Source organism: Hemitrygon akajei, unplaced genomic scaffold (assembly GCF_048418815.1).
Source record: "Hemitrygon akajei unplaced genomic scaffold, sHemAka1.3 Scf000037, whole genome shotgun sequence".
NCBI classification, from domain to species: domain Eukaryota; kingdom Metazoa; phylum Chordata; class Chondrichthyes; order Myliobatiformes; family Dasyatidae; genus Hemitrygon; species Hemitrygon akajei.
This window is the reverse complement of record NW_027331923.1, coordinates 3,545,467-3,563,130: the sequence shown is the minus strand read 5'-3', so window position 1 is coordinate 3,563,130 and position 17,664 is coordinate 3,545,467. Positions and strand designations below refer to the sequence as shown.

General features: G+C 46.3%; 1 protein-coding gene across 1 annotated transcript; it reads left to right on the top strand.

The window, feature by feature from the left end:
- Positions 1–213: 213 nt before the first annotated feature.
- LOC140720136 (uncharacterized) lies at positions 214–17,179 on the top strand. The gene is made up of 4 exons (XM_073035022.1): positions 214–275; positions 2,883–3,027; positions 14,227–16,263; positions 16,513–17,179. Exons 1-4 carry the CDS (start codon positions 214–216, stop codon positions 16,816–16,818), a joined length of 2,550 nt encoding a protein of 849 aa, XP_072891123.1. The 3' UTR covers positions 16,819–17,179.
- Positions 17,180–17,664: the final 485 nt, after the last annotated feature.

The following is a 17,664-nucleotide window of genomic DNA, read 5'->3' as shown; positions in this document are numbered from 1 at the left end:
GGTGACTTGTCACGGATGTAGGTAGGGAGGGACTGAACCATGGGGGATAAAACAGAGTCGGGGTATGCTATATGTTAAGTGGGAGGAACAAGCTGAAACAATGGGTCTACCTGGACACGGGGGTTTAGATTTAGCGGAGGAGGTAGAAACAGGAGCCGCGGGGTCCGGGAAGTTTGAGGTTGCTGGTGGTGTTGGGAGATCCCCAGAGTCAGAATGGTTGGTGATGGTGTGGGAGACGATGTCCTGGTGTTCCTTACTGGGGTCCTGTTCGAGGGGTAAGTAGGAGGAGGTGTCCGAGAGTTGGCGATAGGCCTCAGCAAGGTAGGGGTCAGTCCGACAGACTACTACAGCACCTCCGCTATCTGCGGGTTTGATGGTGAGGTTAGGATTAGTGCAGCGGGAGTGGAGAGCTCGACGTTCAGAAGGAGTGAGGCTGGAATTGGAGAGAGGACTGTTGAAGTCTATGCGGTTAATGTCCCGTCAACAGAGTTAGTGGGGTCCTGTTCAAATCCCTGAGGCTCCTTTGAGCCCCTTCCGAGGTCAGCACATCTTTTCTTGGATATGGGGCCGGAAACTGCTCGCAATGCTCCAAGTGAGGCCTCACCAATGCATCCTTGCTTTTATGTTGTCGTCCTCTCGAATTGATTGCCAACATCACATTGGACTTCCTCACCATCGACTCAATCATCGATACTTCCTCATCATGGACTCAATCATCGATACTTCCTCATCATCGACTCAATCATCGATCCTTCCCCATCATCGACTCAATCATCGATCCTTCCCCATCATCGACTCAATCATCGATACTTCCTCAACATCGACATCCTTCAGGGAATCCTACACGATGATTCAGAATACCCTTCATTTTTTTTTGTTTTTTATTTTTTTTCCCAGTTACAAAATAGTCTGCCGTTATATTTCTTCTATCAAAGTACATGACCATGCCGTCTCCGAAATTTCAATTCACATGCCGGTGATAATAAACCTGATTCTGACTGCACTGGTGTTGCCTTCTGCACCAAAGCTAAGCAAGTCGACTTCATCAATTTTGCCTGTAAATTTCTCCCTGACCTCAAATTCACCTTGTCCATTACTGCCTTCCCCTTTCCCATTTCACTGTCTCTGGCTCTGGTGACAGGTTATCCACTGATGTCCATTTCAATCCTACTGAACTGGACTCTACCTCTTTTACAAGTTGTTACTTATAAAATTGCCATCCCCCTCTCTCAATTCCTCCGTCTCCGCCGCATCTGCTCTCCGGATGCTGCTTTTCATTACAGAACGAAGGCGATGCCCTCCTTCCTCAAAGTGAGGGGCTTCCCTTCATCCATCATCAACGCTGCCCTCAACCGCATCTCTCCCATCTTGCACACATCTGCCCTCACCCCATCCTCATACTACCCCACCAGGGATACAGATAGAGGATTCCTCATCCTCACCTACCGCCCCATTATCATCTGTGTCCAGCACATAATTCTCTGCAACATCCGCCATCTCAGGCAGGACCCAGAATCAAGCACACTTGTAAATCAGCAAGAAGAACAATTGGAGTCAACATGTTGGACATCTGTTCCACTGCTACAACTGTACATGTAAGGAAGCTCCCGGGTACCCGCCATATTATCTCATGTCTGGGCGCGAGGCGATGTGACACATGACCTTTATTCTGGGACGGAGGAGAAGGACCGGCCACCGAACACTGATCTGAAGTGTGTGTCTGATATGAGAAGGGAGCCGGGAAAAGTCTTCCGAACCAGCAGAATCAAGGAAATAAGAGGAGCTGTGATCAAAACGTTAGGATCTCCCAACTCATGCCGGGAGACAGACTCCTCATCAGGAATTTGGGGCTACCTGGGAAGCATAAGTTGTCTGGACACTGGGTGGCTACGCTCTGTGTAGTGGAGAGTCAGATGCCAAACGTACCAGTTTTCCGGGTGAAGCCAGAGGATGGGAATGGACCTGTCAAGGTTCTCCATCGGAACCACCTTCTGCCTGTGGGACAAGAGGTGCAGGTTGACCCGGAGCCCGAACTGGAACCGACACCTAGTGAGAGGATTCCGTGGCGACGTGGAGCGACTGGAGGAGAGATTATACCGGCCCCGTCCCTGAATGGGATACTGATCCGACAAGGGCCGGGGTGATAGAAGGAGGAGCAGCGAAGGGGAAACCGGGATCTCCAACTTGTGCACATTCGACTGTCTCATTAATACGGGCCCTTTTTTCTTTTGCTTTGTCTTTACTAACCCTTTAGTCACATGTAGAATTACACAGCTCAGTCGTTTCATTGTGTCTGGTGTACAGTCTGTTGTTTCGTGGGATTGATTTGTATCAGGGAAACAAATCACGCAGCATCCACTCAAACAGGGGGTCTCGCGTGAGCTCACACCTCAATCTCACACGTTTGGCGGGGCCAGAGATGCTCTTCCCCAGACTTAGGTAGCCGAACAGAACCTGGGTGTTCCACTATCATCTACCTATCGCAGCGAGCTCACTCCGACCTGGGTGTTCCACTATCATCTACTTATCGCAGCGAGCTCACTCCGACCTGGGTGTTCCACTATCATCTACCTATCGCAGCGAGCTCACTCCGACCTGGGTGTTCCACTATCATCTAGCTATCGCAGCGAGCTCACTCCGACCTGGGTGTTCCACTATCATCTACCTATCGCAGCGAGCTCACTCCGACCTGGGTGTTCCACTATCATCTACCTATCGCAGCGAGCTCACTCCGACCTGGGTGTTCCACTATCATCTACCTATCGCAGCGAGCTCACTCCGACCTGGGTGTTCCACTATCATCTACCTATCGCAGCGAGCTCACTCCGACCTGGGTGACGGTGGTGGCATTCTGAGAATCACAGTTGTTTTTATTTCTCTAGTGCCTTCAGTTCAATCCAGCCACGTCATCTGAGCAAGAAGCTCCAAAGGATGGGCGTAGACAAATCCACTCTCTCCTGGATCACTGCCTTCCTGACTGATAGAGCCCAGTTTGTACCGCTGGGTGGTTCTCTGCCTGAGGCGGAGGTGAGTGTCACTGGAGCCCCACAAGGGCTGTCCTGTCTCCGTTTCTGTTCACACTGTGCACCTCAGACTTTCAGTACAACTCTGAGTCAGGCCACTTGCAGAAGTTCTCTGATGGCTCTGCGGTAGTTGGGTGCATCAGAGATGGGCAGGAGTCGGGGTACAGAGGACTGGTGGACAAGATTGTGGAATAGTGAAGGAGGAATCACCTGCTCTTGAATGTGGCCGAAACCAGGGAAATGGTGATTGATTTAGGAAGAAGAGGTCATGACGAGTCCTGTGTACGTTCTGGAGAAGACGTTCGGAGGTTGAGGAATACAAATACTTGGGGGTTCACCTCGGCAATAGACATGACTGGGAAACCAACAGTAATGTTGTTTACAAGAAGGGAATGAGCGGGCTCCGTCTTCTAAGGAAGCCGAGATGCTTGAATGTGTGAGGCAGGATTGCGGCTTTACGTTGGGGGAGCAGCATCGATGCAAAATAAACTCATCAGAAAGGTTGGAACCGTCCTTGGCCACAACCGGGGCTCTTTGGAGTGAGTGGTGGAGAGGAGTGGTGTCACTAAACAAACGGACACCCATTACGGACAATCGGGCACATCCACTCCATGAGCGACTGCACAGGCAGCGGAGCACCCTTTCGAACAGACTCACTCAGCAACGCTCTTTCCTATCAGATGTAATAACCACATACAACTAACCGGCTACATACACATGCACATCTGCTAGCCGGCCACCCACAGCTCCAATCTCTTCATTAAATTTGCCGACAGCACCACATTGATTGGCCTAATCTCAAACAATAATGAGGTGGCCTGCAAGGAACAAGTCATCTCTCTGACACAATGGTGTCGAGAAAACAACCTCTCCTTCAATGTCGGAAAATCAAGGGAGCTGGTTGTGGATTACAGGAGGAATGGAGACGGGCTAACCCCTATTGACATCAATGGATCTGGGGTTGAGAGGGTAAACAGCTTTACGTTCCTCGGGATCCTCATCACTGAGGACCTCACGTGGTCTGTACACACAAGCTGTGCGGTGAAAAAGGCACAACAGCGCCTCTTTCACCTCAGACCGTTGAGGAAGTTTGGTATGCCCCCCCCCCCCAGATCCTAAGGACTTTCTACAGGGGCACAACTGAGAGCATCCCGACTGGCTGCATCACTGCCTGATATGGGAACTTTACCTACTTTAATCGAAGGATTCTGCAGAGAGTGGTGCGGACAGCCCTGTGCATCTGTAGTTGTGAACTTCCCATGATTCAGGGAATTTTCAGAGACAGGTGTGTAAAAAGGGTCCGCAGGATCATGGGGCACCCGAGTCACGGTAATCATGATCTATTCCAGCTGCTACCATCGGGGCAACGCTACCGCAGCAGAAAATCCAGGATCAACAGGCTCCGGGACAGCTTCTTCCACCAGGAATCAGACTGCTTAACTCACGCTGATCTGAGTGCATTTCTATGTTACCTTGATTGTTCTGTTTATTATAAATTACTATGAAATACTACGATTGCACATTGCACATTTAGACGGAGGCATAACGTAAACAGTTTTACTCCACATGTATGTGAAGGATGTAAAAAATAAAGTCAATTCAATACATCTTTCTGCGACAGATCATAGTTCAATAGTCTCTGCAATATTGTTTCATGCATTATTGCACATTGGTACAGTATTACTGTGTATGTTATTATTCTCTATTTTTAGTAAAGTCTTCACACTGCTAACTGCGATTTTAAATATTGCTGCTGTAACGAAAGAATTTCCCACTCGGGATCAATAAAGTATTGGTTATTATTATTATTATTATTATTATTATTATTATTATTATTCTCCAGCCCTATATCTCTTTAACAGACTTCACCGCTCTTGACTTTACCCCTCCCCCTTTCCCGTTTTCACCTATCACCTCATGTCGCCCCACAATCTGACTCCCTCCCTTCCTTTCCAGTCCTGAAGAAGGGTGTCGGTCTGAAACGCCGACTGTTCACTCCTCTGCATAGTCGCCGCCTGCCCCCCTGAGTTCCTCCAGCATCTTGTCTGTGTTGCTTTGGGTTTCCGTATCTGCAGATTCTCGCCTGATAAATCATTGCGCATGCGTGGTCGGCGCCACCAATCCCGAGTATCGCGCATGCGCTGAGTAGCCCGGAGGCCGAAAACGACCGGACAAAGGTAAGAGCGGGTTCCGGGCGGGTTCTAATTCACCGGCGTCTGAAACGCGACCGAAGGACAATTACTGTGATTTCCAGCAACACTGGTGCTGCACCCCACGACGGTCCTGGTCCTCTCCCGCTGTCTCAGCCCCACGATCCGTACACGGCCCCAAAGCATGCTTACCGGCGCATGCGCATTCTCGGGCCTTTCGATGCGGCCAGGGAGGTATCTCTCCCCCTCCCCCTCTTCCCCTCCCCCTCTCCCCCTCCCCACCCCCTCCCTCTCTTGTTTTACAGCGGTTGCCACCCAGCTTAATGGTGCATTACCGTCACCTTCTGCTCCGGAGTATGCGATGGACTCACATTCTAAATCCCTTCATCCAATCGGACACATACACATAACCTAACCTACACTTTATCCTCCCCATCCTAGTACCCTATTTCTGTTTATCCATCATATGCTATAAAAACCCCTGTAGTACCCCTTAAGAAAGCTAAAAATACCCTGACCTGTGTTCTCTCACCCATGCCCAGCAACCCTTTTAATGTGAATTCCTGCACCCCCAGTTCCCTTAGATTAATTCTCATCATCTCTCTCTGTATCCCATACTTCCTGCAACTCAGAACTACATGCTCTACTGACTCCTCTTCCTGACATTCCTCACACAGTCCTGCCTGGTGTTTCCCTATCAATTTCAGTGTTTGGTTTAGTGCACAGTGCCCCAGCCTTAACCTAGTCCACACAATTTCCTCACTTCTGTATCTACTTCCTACCCTTGTAACTGCAACACTTTTTTGTATTTGATATAAATGCCTCCCTTTCCCCTCCCTGTCCCATCTTTCTTGCCACATTTGGTTATTTTTTTCCCCAGATTACACACTTAACCTCTGCTTTACTAATTCTAATGTGCATTTCTATATTTTCTTTCTTTATTGCCCTCTTTGCCAACTCATCCACCCTTTCATTGCCCTTCACCCCTACATGAGCTGGAACCCATAGAAATTTAACCTGACCTCCCTGATTTGCAACTCTTGTGACTGACTGAAGGACTTCATGAAGTACATCTTGCTGGCTGTTTGAGTGAGAAGACCTTAAACTTGCTAGTACTGAAGATGAATCTGAGCATATCAACGCTTTGACTAGTTTAGTTTTCTCCACCCAACGCAACACAACCAACACTGCCATCATCTCCACTGTACACACCGCTAACTTATCAGATGTTCTTCTGCTGATTGCAATTGCTTTTGCTGGTATTGCCACCCCAAACCTTGTCACTCCTGTCTCAGGTTCCTTAGCATCATCTGTATAGACCTGAGTATAATCACTATACATTTCCATCACATAACAGTTAAATGCACTTACCAAATCAGTTTTATACTTTCCTTTCCTTTTTACCTCTAACAAATGCCAGTCTACGTCAGGCCATACCAGCTTCCATGGAGCTACAACCAGATAAACTACTGAAGGACTTATCCTTAGATCAAACACTCCACATGATCTAGCAATATCATTCCTTACCCGACTAAAGTTTTCCCTCTGAAACCTTCCATTTTCCCAGGAGTCCTGCAACACTCCTTTAGCAGGGTGGGAATCATCGTGTCCCTGCAAATTAACCCAGTAGTTTGTCATCAATTGCATCCTTCTTAGTTCCAAAGGCATTGTTCCCATTTCTACCTGCAGGGCTGATACTGGTGATGTTTTAAAAGCCCCACTGCACACTCTCAAAACCTGAGCCTGAATCACATCCAGTTTCCTTATAAGAGACCTAGCTGCTGATCCATATGCTACACTTCCATAATCCAACACAGATCTTACTAAAGCCACATACATTCTCTTTAATGCTGAACAACTTGCTCCCATTCCCTACCAGTCAAACATCTCATCACGTTTATTACTTTTTTACATTTCTCCTCAACTTTCCTGATATGGTCTGCCCATGTTAATCGTGAATCAAATATAACTCCCAGAAATTGAAATGATCCAACCCTTTCTAAATCAATCCCATACATCCTTAACTTCTTCCCTACTTCTATTCTTTTCCTAGTGAAAAATACAGTTTGAGTTTTTTCCACTGAAAATCTACATCCCCAATCATAACCCCACTCTACCACTTCATCAATTGCTCCTTGTAGTTTCGTGATTATATGCTCCGTGTTCCTGCCTCTTTTCCACAAGGCCCCATCATCCGCAAACAGTGACCTACCTATATCCACTGGTACCTTTGTGAAGACATCATTGTTCATAATGATGAAAAGTAAGGGGCTAATCACACTACCCTGAGGTGTGCCATTTCTCACTATGTACTGTTTTGATAATTCTGATCCAATCCGAACTTGAATTTGTCTACCAAACAAAAAATATTTAATCCAATTAAAAACTCTCCCCCCAACCCCCATCTTGTGCAGTTTAATTAATAATTCTTCCTTCCACATCATATCATAGGCTTTTTCAATTTTCATAGGCTACTGCTTCTTTATTTGCCTGGGCCTTTTTTATTTCAGTCTCTAACCTTATCACTGAGTCCATGGAATTCCTTCCCTTCCTAAAACCTCTCTGATAACTTGCCAGCATTCCTCTCTTCTCAAGATCATATGATAACCTTTCAGTTATCATCCTTTCCATTACCTTACATATATTTGATGTTAGTGTTATTGGCCTGTAGCTAGTGGGTTTTGACGGATCCTTGCCAGGTTTCCTTATTGGAATTACTACTGCTTCTTTCCATGCACTTGGCAATCTTCCCTCCTCCCACACTGTTGTAAAAATGCAGTAACTTCAAGAGCGCTCCTTCTAGATTTTTTAGCATAAAGTAGCATATTAGATCTTTCCCTGGTCTCGATCTCTTTATTGCTCTCACCATTTCTGCCAAAGTAAATGGATCATCAATTATATCATATGTTTCTTCCCTCCTGTTTAACACACCTGGGTATTGACTCATTGTTCTTTCCCTTCTCCTTCTCCCTTCTTCAGACAAATTTTCTGAACTATATATCTTTACAAATGACTTGGCCATGATCTCAGCCTTTTCCCTGCTGGAAACTGCTGTTTCCTCCTCAGACAGCATTACTGGATACTCCCAATCCTTTCTATCTCCCTGCATCCTCTTAATCATTCCCCATACGTCTCCCACAGGCGTTGTTCTTCCTATTTTGTTGCAAAAACTCCTCCAACTTGCCCTTTTAGCTTGACGTATAGTTCTTCTCACCACTGACTGTGCCTTCTTATATTGAATCAAATGCTGCATATTATGGGTTCTTTTAACTAGTCTGAGTGCTCTATTTCTGGTTTTTACAGCCTGACAACATTCCTCTGACCACCATGGCACTATTTTTCTATTCATCCTATTTTTACTCCTGGGTATAGATCCTTCTGCTGCCATAATAATTGCTGAAGTCACCTGACTGTTTAATTCATCTGTATCTCCAGAAATGTCAATCTTTGTCAATGCTTCTTCACTTAACTTCTGGAATTTACCTCAATCTGCTTTTCCAAACACCCACTTTGGGACTCCCCCACCTGGTCTTATTTCAACTCTTTCACCCACTGAACATAAAACTGGGTAGTGATCACTGCCTACTGTTGAAGCAGTCCAAACTCCCCAGTTACTGATGCCAGCCAAGACATTAGACACTAACGTAATATCTAATACCGACTCAGTCCCTGTTGTTATGTTTATTCTTGTTCCTCTACCATCACTCATACATACCAAATCCCTTTCTTCCATCAAATCTTCAATTACCGTTCCATTTGAATCTGTAATCGGATGCCCCCATATTGTGCTGTGAGCTTTGAAATCTGAACACCACACTACTTTGTGTCTATTTTGTCCTTGTATCCTTAGTAGGCTGTCCAAATCCAACCTTTTACATGGATTGTAGTAGTTAATTATAACCACTCCCTCCCCTCTCTCCCATATTTCCACCACTATGTATTCCTGATCGACTCCTTTTTCCAGTACTCTATACGGTGTACTTTGCTTGATTAACATAGCACAACCTCCTCCTCCCCCTAGATTTCTATCTTTCCTTATCACTGTATACCCATGTACCACAAAGTCTAAAACTGGTTTCAACCAAGTTTCCTGAATACACACTACATCCGGTTTTACAACCATTTCCTTAATAAATTCCTTCAATTCCTGGCCATTGGCCAGTAAACTCCTGGCATTCCATTGCAAAAGAATCACCATAATGAGTACTAACCAACCTACGACACTTCCTGGCTTGACTGACTAGTGAGGTTCTCCCTCACGTCTTCCCATGTCAGTCCTACTAACCCTAAATGGTTTACTGCTGCTTTGACCACCAGCTGAATTTTGTCACTTTTTGACTTTACCTCTGCCGTACTATTAATAACTCCTGCAATGAATGTTACTAGAGCTTTATTTTCCACATTAATCCTGTCATTTACTCTTCGCTGCATCTCTTGCATCCCTATTGCTCTCTGGTCATTAGGAGCATTATTCTGTGCTCTTGACATTCTTACAGCTTCTGCATAACGGATCTTTCTTTTCACTCTTATTTCTTGAATTTTATTCTCCCGTCTCATAACCTCACACCCACTATAGGCCACATTATGAGCTCCTCCACAATTACAGCATTTTGGTTGCACTCCTGTTCCGCACTTTCCATACTCAATTATCATCCCCACATCTAGCACATCTCCTCTGCCTTTTACAGTTTTTAGCTATGTGTCCAAACCTTTGACAAATATAGCACCTCAATGGCTTTGGCACATACACCCTTACTGGGTAACTCATGAAACCCAGTAACACTTTCCTTGGCACTCTTCCTTCTTCAAATTTAATCAATACTCTTTCACTTTCCTTTTTCATTCCCTCCTTTGTTGTTTTCAGTCTTAGAACATTAATTACTTTCCCCCCTTTGATATTCCTCTTCAACTCCTCCATGTTTAGACTCATTGGTACACCCGTGATCACTCCTTTACAACCACCATTTCGTGCTCCCACCCTCCCTGTATATTCCACCTCACATTTTCCTATCTCTTTTAGCTTGAGTGCTTTCTCAAGTTGTTCCTCATTCGCACATCTTACCAATAGATTGCCATCATTAAGAACTTTTGCAAATACTATTTCCCCTATCTTATTTGCCAGAGTTGTTGTTAGCACAAACGGGTTAATTTTCTTCATGTGTCCTTGCGCCTTCTCATTAAACCTAATTATGACAACACCTCCTCTCTGAACTTCTTCATCTTCCTCACTTTCAGAACTCTCTCCACTGTCATTTCTTATTCTTTTATTCCCTTTGTCTCGGTTTTCATTCATCCATCCCCTCACTATCTCCTTATTCCCTTTATTTCTCCCTTCACAATAATCCATTTCTCCCCAGCTGCCTACCACTGATCCCAAATCCCTATCCCGCTCCTTCTCCACTCTCTTTCCCTCAGCCCCTCCTCTCACCTCGTCTGCCATTACCAGACCCAGACAACCCCCTCCCAGCAATCCCCGCTCCAAATCCCTATCCCACTTCTTCTCCACTCTCTTTCCCTCAGCCCCTCCTCTCACCTTGTCTGCCATTACCAGACCCAGGCAATCCCCTCCCAGCAATTCCCGCTCCTTACCCACTCTCTTTCCCTCAACAAGTTCCAAACCACATTCACACATGCACCACCTCCTTCCAAACTCTCAGCCCAGCCCACAGCCAGCCCAACAATACCGGGAGGTTTCTCTTCGTGAGGGTTTCTGGGTAAGGAGGCAGCCATTGGTGGTAGTACCGGTGTTGTTCCGTACAGTCGAAGGAAGTGCAAGCGGATGTATCTGCCAAACATTGCCGAGCTCCACTATGTAAATCCGAGCATTATGAATCAGAACGAAAATATAGTTCCCAGTTAAGCTCGGTTGAAGAGTTTACCTTCCAGTCAGTGAAAATGTCAATTAGTGCTGCATGGAAATAAAACCTTCCATCAGATTTAGTTCTCTCCGGGTTAATAACGATATGAAACAGCTTTGCCTCGATGACAAGTGACTTCTGGCTTTCAGATCAAAAAGGTGCCGCACTCCAATGAGAATAACCACTGCCCTCCATTGGCCTTGCCATCGATGGGTTCATCACTGACAATCAGCAGATGGGGGGGGCGATCCAAGTAATTAGTAAATCTCCAGGATCGTACATGCAGTAACAAGTGATCTTTGTAGTATTGTGGAACATGACCAGAACTTGAAATAATACCAAAGGACAGAGACAGATTGAGCCAAGTCACAGGTTGATTGAAGTCAGAAACAGCCCATTCTCATAAAGACAGGGATATAGTCAGATAATTTGATGGTCAGTCAGAATGTCTGATCTGTGCCTTGTTAGAAGATGAGTGCATATGGAAACATAGAAATCTGCAATATAATACAGGCCCTTCGGCCCACAGTGTTGTGCCGTCCATGTAATCTATTCTAGAAACTGCCTCGTATTTCCCAACTGCATTGCACTCTGTGTATTCTAAGCTCCATGAAATTATCTGAATCTCTCAAAAGACTGTATGGTATCTGCCTGTACTGTCATCGCTGGCTGTGTATTCCATACACCTGCTACTCTCTGTGTGAGAAACCTACCTCTGACATCCCCATGGACCCTACTTCCAAGCACCTTAACACAATGCCCCTTGTGTTTGCCAATTCAGCCCCAGGAAAAAGCCTCTGGCTGTCCACACGATCAATGCCTCTCATCATCTTATACACATCTATCAGGTCACCTCTCATCCTCCGTCACTCTAAAGTTCACTCAACCTATTCTCATAAGGCATGTTCTCCAATCCATGCAACATCCTTGTAAATCTCCTCTGCACTCTTTCTATAGTATCCACAACCTTCCTGTAATGAGGTAATAGAATACTCTAAGTGGGGTATAAATCAGGTCTTATATAGCTGCAACATTACCTCACCACTCTTGGACTCAGTTCCATGGTTGATGAAGGCCTTCTTAACAACAATGTCAATCAGTGCTGCAGCTTTAAGTGTAAAATTGACATGGACCCCAAGATCTAGCTGATCCTCCACACTGCCAAGAGTCCTAACATAATATTACATTCTGTCTTCAAATCTGATGTACTGAAATAAACCACAGCACACTTATCTGGGTTGAACTCCATCTGCCAGTTCTGCATCCTATCGATGTCCTGCTGTAACCTCTGGAGAACTGTCCAGACTGCTCACAACACCCTCAGCTTTTGTGTCATCAGCAAACTTACTGACCCACCCTTCTACTTCCTCATCAAGATCATTTATAAAGATCACAAAGAGAAGGAGTCTCAGAACACATCCCTGTGGAACACCACTGGTCACCGTCCTCCATGCAGAATACGAACCATCTACAGCCACCTTTTGGCTTCTATGGGCAAGCCAATTCTGGATCCACAAAGCAAGGTCTACTTGGATCCTTGCCTCATTACTTTCTGAATGAGCCTTGCATGAGGAATCTTATCAAAAGTCTCACTGAAAGCCATTCATACTACATCCAATGTTCTACCTTCATCAGTGTGTTTTGTTACATCCTCAAAGAAATCAATCAGGTTCATAAGGCACGATCTGCCCTAGACAGAGCCACGCTGACTATCCCGCATCAGATTATGCTTCTCCAAATGCTCAGAAATGCTGCCTCTCAGGAGCTTCTCCAACAGCGTGCCCTCTTCTGAAGTAAGAACCACTGGTCTGTAATTTCCTGGCTTATCTGGCTTACCTGAAAAGAGAACAATGTCTTCTCATCCTCTGGTACGTTTCCCCTCTCTACTGATGGTGCAAAGATCATCACCAGACATCCAGCATTTTCCTCCCTCACTTCCCACGGTAGCCTGGGGTATATCTCAAGATGAGTACCCCCAACTTGAGTTGAAATTGGTAAAATTGTGATGCCAGAGCTCTCATTCAAAGGAGAACATATCGAAGCGTGTAAAATTATGAAAGGAATAGATAATATAGAGGTAGGAAAGTTGTTTCCACTGGTGGATGAGGCTAGAACTAGAGGATGTCGCCTCAAGATTTGGGCGAAATTGGGATGGAGATGAGGAGGATCTGTTTTTCCCAGAGGGTGGTGAATCTGTGGATTTCTCTGCTCAATGAAGGAGTGGAGACTACCTCAGTGAATATATTTAAGACCAGGTTGGATAGATTTTGGCATAGCAGGGGAATTAAGGGTTATGGGGGAAAGGCAGGTAGGTGGAGATGTCCATCGCCAGATCAGCCATGTTCTTATTAAATGGCAGAGCAGGCTCGACGAGCCAAGTGGCCGACTCCGGCTCCTATTTCTTATGTTCTTATGTTCTCACCACAGACTATAATCTCTCCTGAAATACTGTCCTTCACCCATTGATGTATTTTGCAAATATTTTTACAGGTTTGAAATGACAGAACACTTGTGCACGGGAATCTCAAACACAACAACACATCAGTTTTGCTGACTCCGGATATTTAAGGAGTGACCAAATATTTTCTTTGCATCACCAACACATCTGTTGTCAATCCATGGAGATGAAGCATTATCTCATACCATCTGGTAATGTGTTTTGTCTCTGAAATCAAGTTTTCTGTTGTAACTCAGTGAAATCCACTGGAACCGGGGTGCTGTGAACACACCAGCATTTGTTCACTGGAGATCAGTTCTTCAACTGCATTCAAAACTTCAAAACTACAAGGGATTCAAAACTTCTGACTTTCTGAATTGCCAGAGAATTGATCGTAGTCAGGTATCATTCTCCTTCTCTCAGTGTGGTAAGGGATTCACTCACAGCCTCCCCGCAAACACGCTAGTGAGTTCACCGTGGGGAGAGGCCATTCACCTGCTCTGTGTGAGGGAGGGGAACTACTCAGTCATCCAGCCTGAAGATACATCAGCAAGTTCACACCAGAGTGAGATGCTCCACCTATTCTGCAAGTGGGAAGCAATTCGTTCCATTGTCGATGCTGAAGATATATCCTAAAGTTCACCAGTGAGAGGACATTGACCTGCTTGGATGGTGGGAAGACATTCACATGCTCAAACAGACCACAGTGACACCAATGAGTTCACACCGGGGAGAAGCCGTTCACCTGCTCTGAATAGGGGAACGGGTTCACTCAATCATCTCAACTGAATGAACAGCAGCGAGTTCACACTGAGAAGAGGCCATTCACCTGCTCAGACTGTGGGAAGAGATTCACTCACTCGTCCACACTACATAGACACCAGCGGGTTCACACTGGGGAGAGGCCATTCACCTGCTCGGACTGTGGGAAGGCATTCACTCACTCGTCCAACCTACATAGACACCAGCGAGTTCACACTGGGGAGAGGCCGTTCACCTGCTCAGACTGTGGGAAGGGATTCACTCACTCGTCCAACCTACATAGACACCAGCGAGTTCACACTGGGGAGAGGCCGTTCACCTGCTCAGACTGTGGGAAGGCATTCACTCAGTCAAATCACCTGCTGCAACATCAGTTAGTTCACACCAGGGAGATGCCATTCACAAGCTCAGACTGTGAGAAGGGATTCACCCAGTCATCTCAACTGAAGTCACATCAGCGAGTCCACACTGGGGAGAAGCCGTTCACTTGCTCTGAATGTGGGAAAGGATTCGCTCGGTCATCTGTACTGAAGGTACATCAGCGAGTTCACACTGGGGGGAGGCCGTTCACCTGCTCAGACTGTGGGAAGGGATTCGCTCACTCGTCCAACCTGCACAGACACCAGCGAATTCACACTGGGGAGAAGCCGTTCACTTGCTCTGAATGTGGGAAGGTATTCGCTCAGTCATCTGAACTGAAGTCCCATCAGCGAGTTCATACTGGGGAGAAGCTGTTCACCTGCTCTGAATGTGGGAAAGGATTTGTTCGGTCATTTGAACTGAAGTTACATCAGCGAGTTTACACTAGTGAGAGGCCATACACCTGCTCTGAGTGTGGGAAGGGATTCACTCACTTGTCCAACCTACACAGACACCAGCGAGTCCACACTGGGGAGAAGCCGTTCACTTGCTCTGAATGTGGGAAAGGATTTGCTCGGTCATCTCAACTGAAGTCACATCAGCGAGTTCATACTGGGGAGAAGCCATTCACCTGCTCTGAATGTGGGAAAGGATTTGTTCGGTCATCTGAACTGAAGGTACATCAGCGAGTTCACACTGGGGAGAGGCCGTTCACCTGCTCTGAGTGTGGGAAGGGATTTGTTCGGTCATCTGAACTGAAGTCCCATCAGCGAGTTCATACTGGGGAGAAGCCGTTCACCTGCTCTGAATGTGGGAAAGGATTTGTTCAGTCATCTGAACTGAAGGTACATCAGCGAGTTCACACTGGGGAGAGGCCGTTCACCTGCTCTGACTGTGGGAAGGGATTCACTCACTCGTCCAACCTACACAGCCACCAGCGAGTTCACACTGGGGAGAAGCCGTTCACAAGCTCTGAATGTGGGAAACGATTCGCCCAGTCAGCTCAACTGAAGGAGCATCAGCGAATCCACACTGGAGAGAAGCCGTTCACATGCTCTGAATGTGGGAAAGGATTCACCCAGTCAGCTCAACTGAAGTTACATCAGAGAGTCCACACCGGGGAGAAGCCGTTCACTTGCTCAGAATGTGGGAAAGGATTCATTCGTTCATCTCAACTCCTGAGACACCAGCAAATTCACACTGGGGAGAAACCATTCACTTGCTCAGAATGTGGGAAAGGATTCATTCGTTCATCTCAACTCCTGAGACACCAGCAAATTCACACTGGGGAGAAACCATTCATCTGCTCAGAATATGGGAAGGGATTCACTCACTCGTCCAACCTACACAGCCACCAGCGAGTTCACACTGGGGAGAAGCCGTTCACATGCTCTGAATGTGGGAAACGATTCGCCCAGTCAGCTCAACTGAAGGTACATCAGCGAATCCACACTGGAGAGAAGCCGTTCACATGCTCTGAATGTGGGAAAGAATTCACCCAGTCAGCTCAACTGAAGTTACATCAGAGAGTCCACACCGGGGAGAAGCCGTTCACTTGCTCAGAATGTGGGAAAGGATTCATTCGTTCATCTCAACTCCTGAGACACCAGCAAATTCACACTGGGGAGAAACCATTCATCTGCTCAGAATGTGGGAAGGGATTCACTGATTCAGTTCATCTGAAAGAACATCAGTTTGTTCACACTGTGGAGAGGCCGTTCACCTGCTCAGACTGTGGGAAAGGATTCACTCGGCGTTTTAGTCTATTAACGCACCAGTTAGATCACAGTGAGGAGAAACCATTCACATGCTCTGAATGTGGGAAAGGATTCACCCAGTCATCTCAACTGAAGTTACATCAGTGATTTCACACTGGGGAGAAGCCGTTTGTCTGCTCTGAATGTGGGAAGAGATTCACTCAGTCATCTCAACTGAAGTTACATCAGCGAGTCCACACTGGGGAGAGGCCATTCATCTGCTCTGAATGTGGGAAAGGATTCAGTCGTTCTTCTCAGCTCTTGAGACACCAGCGAATTCACACTGGGGAGAAGCCATTCATCTGCCCAGAATGTGGGAAGGGATTCACCGATTCAGCTCAGCTGAAAGAACATCAGCTTGTTCACACTGGGGAGAGGCCGTTCACCTGCTCTGAATGTGGGAAAGGATTCAGTCGTTCATCTCAGCTCTCGAGACATCAGCAAACTCACACTGGGGAGAAACCATTCTGAGGAAATGCGGATATATAAAAAATCATTTTGAACCCAAGTAACCTCTAGCTAAAAGAATAAGTGGGACTGAATAGGAATTTTTGAACAAAAGTAAACTCTGTCTTCAGCAGTTAAGAAAGTAAACGGCTTATACTGGTTTCCTTTTAATTGTCAGAGGGACATTGAGAATTTGATAATGTATATTGTACCCGTGTTTGAGTAAGCACTCATTGATAAGGACAGCAATGAACATCTGTCTGGAATGAAGTCAGGACCTTGCAAAGGGAATAGCTGATAAGGACTGGACTGTATATCCATCTGTATTCAAGCCTTGAGTTAGTGCACTCTGTTATCTAAGACCTTAAGTTTTGCACTAACAGACTTGGTGGGCGTACCAGTTCTAATAGCAGCTTGCAACAGTGACTTATGGGACTTACTATGTATAAATATACTGCTGTAACCTGACTGAGAGAGTCCACTTGTCAGATGGTTGGCAGCACTGACATGCCTTCCCTTTGATAACTGGGTCTCAAACTCTTGCAAGAGAATCCACTAAACTGTGGTGCCAAGAGGAAACTGGTCTCCCGAGTTTTATTCAGATTCGACTTTAACATTGGGCGTCACGAACAGGATCCCAATACAGAGAGTGCGAAGCAGACAGACTGAGTAAGCGGCCGGACCACTCCGGGGACTGCGGAGACCGACCGGGCGCCCAACGGGTATTTCACCTTTTGTCGCTCTCCGGTAGTTCCTTTGGAGGCACGGTTCCTCGCCGAGGGCTGCTTGCATATCTTGATAGGATCGGGAAAGTATCTGTCGGAAGACTTGTAGAAAGTAGGCAAATTTTATTAATTGAGCAGGAGGCGG

Excerpts from the sequence above, each read along its gene's own strand:
- LOC140720136 (XM_073035022.1), top strand. The coding sequence starts at position 214 with ATGGTTGGTGATGGTGTGGGAGACGATGTCCTGGTGTTCCTTACTGGG. Across the intron at positions 276-2,882 it reads ACTGGGGTCCTGTTCGAGGG|TGCCTTCAGTTCAATCCAGC; the intron begins GTAAGTAGGAGG and ends TTATTTCTCTAG. Across the intron at positions 16,264-16,512 it reads GGAAGGGATTCACTGATTCA|TCATCTCAACTGAAGTTACA; the intron begins GTTCATCTGAAA and ends AGATTCACTCAG.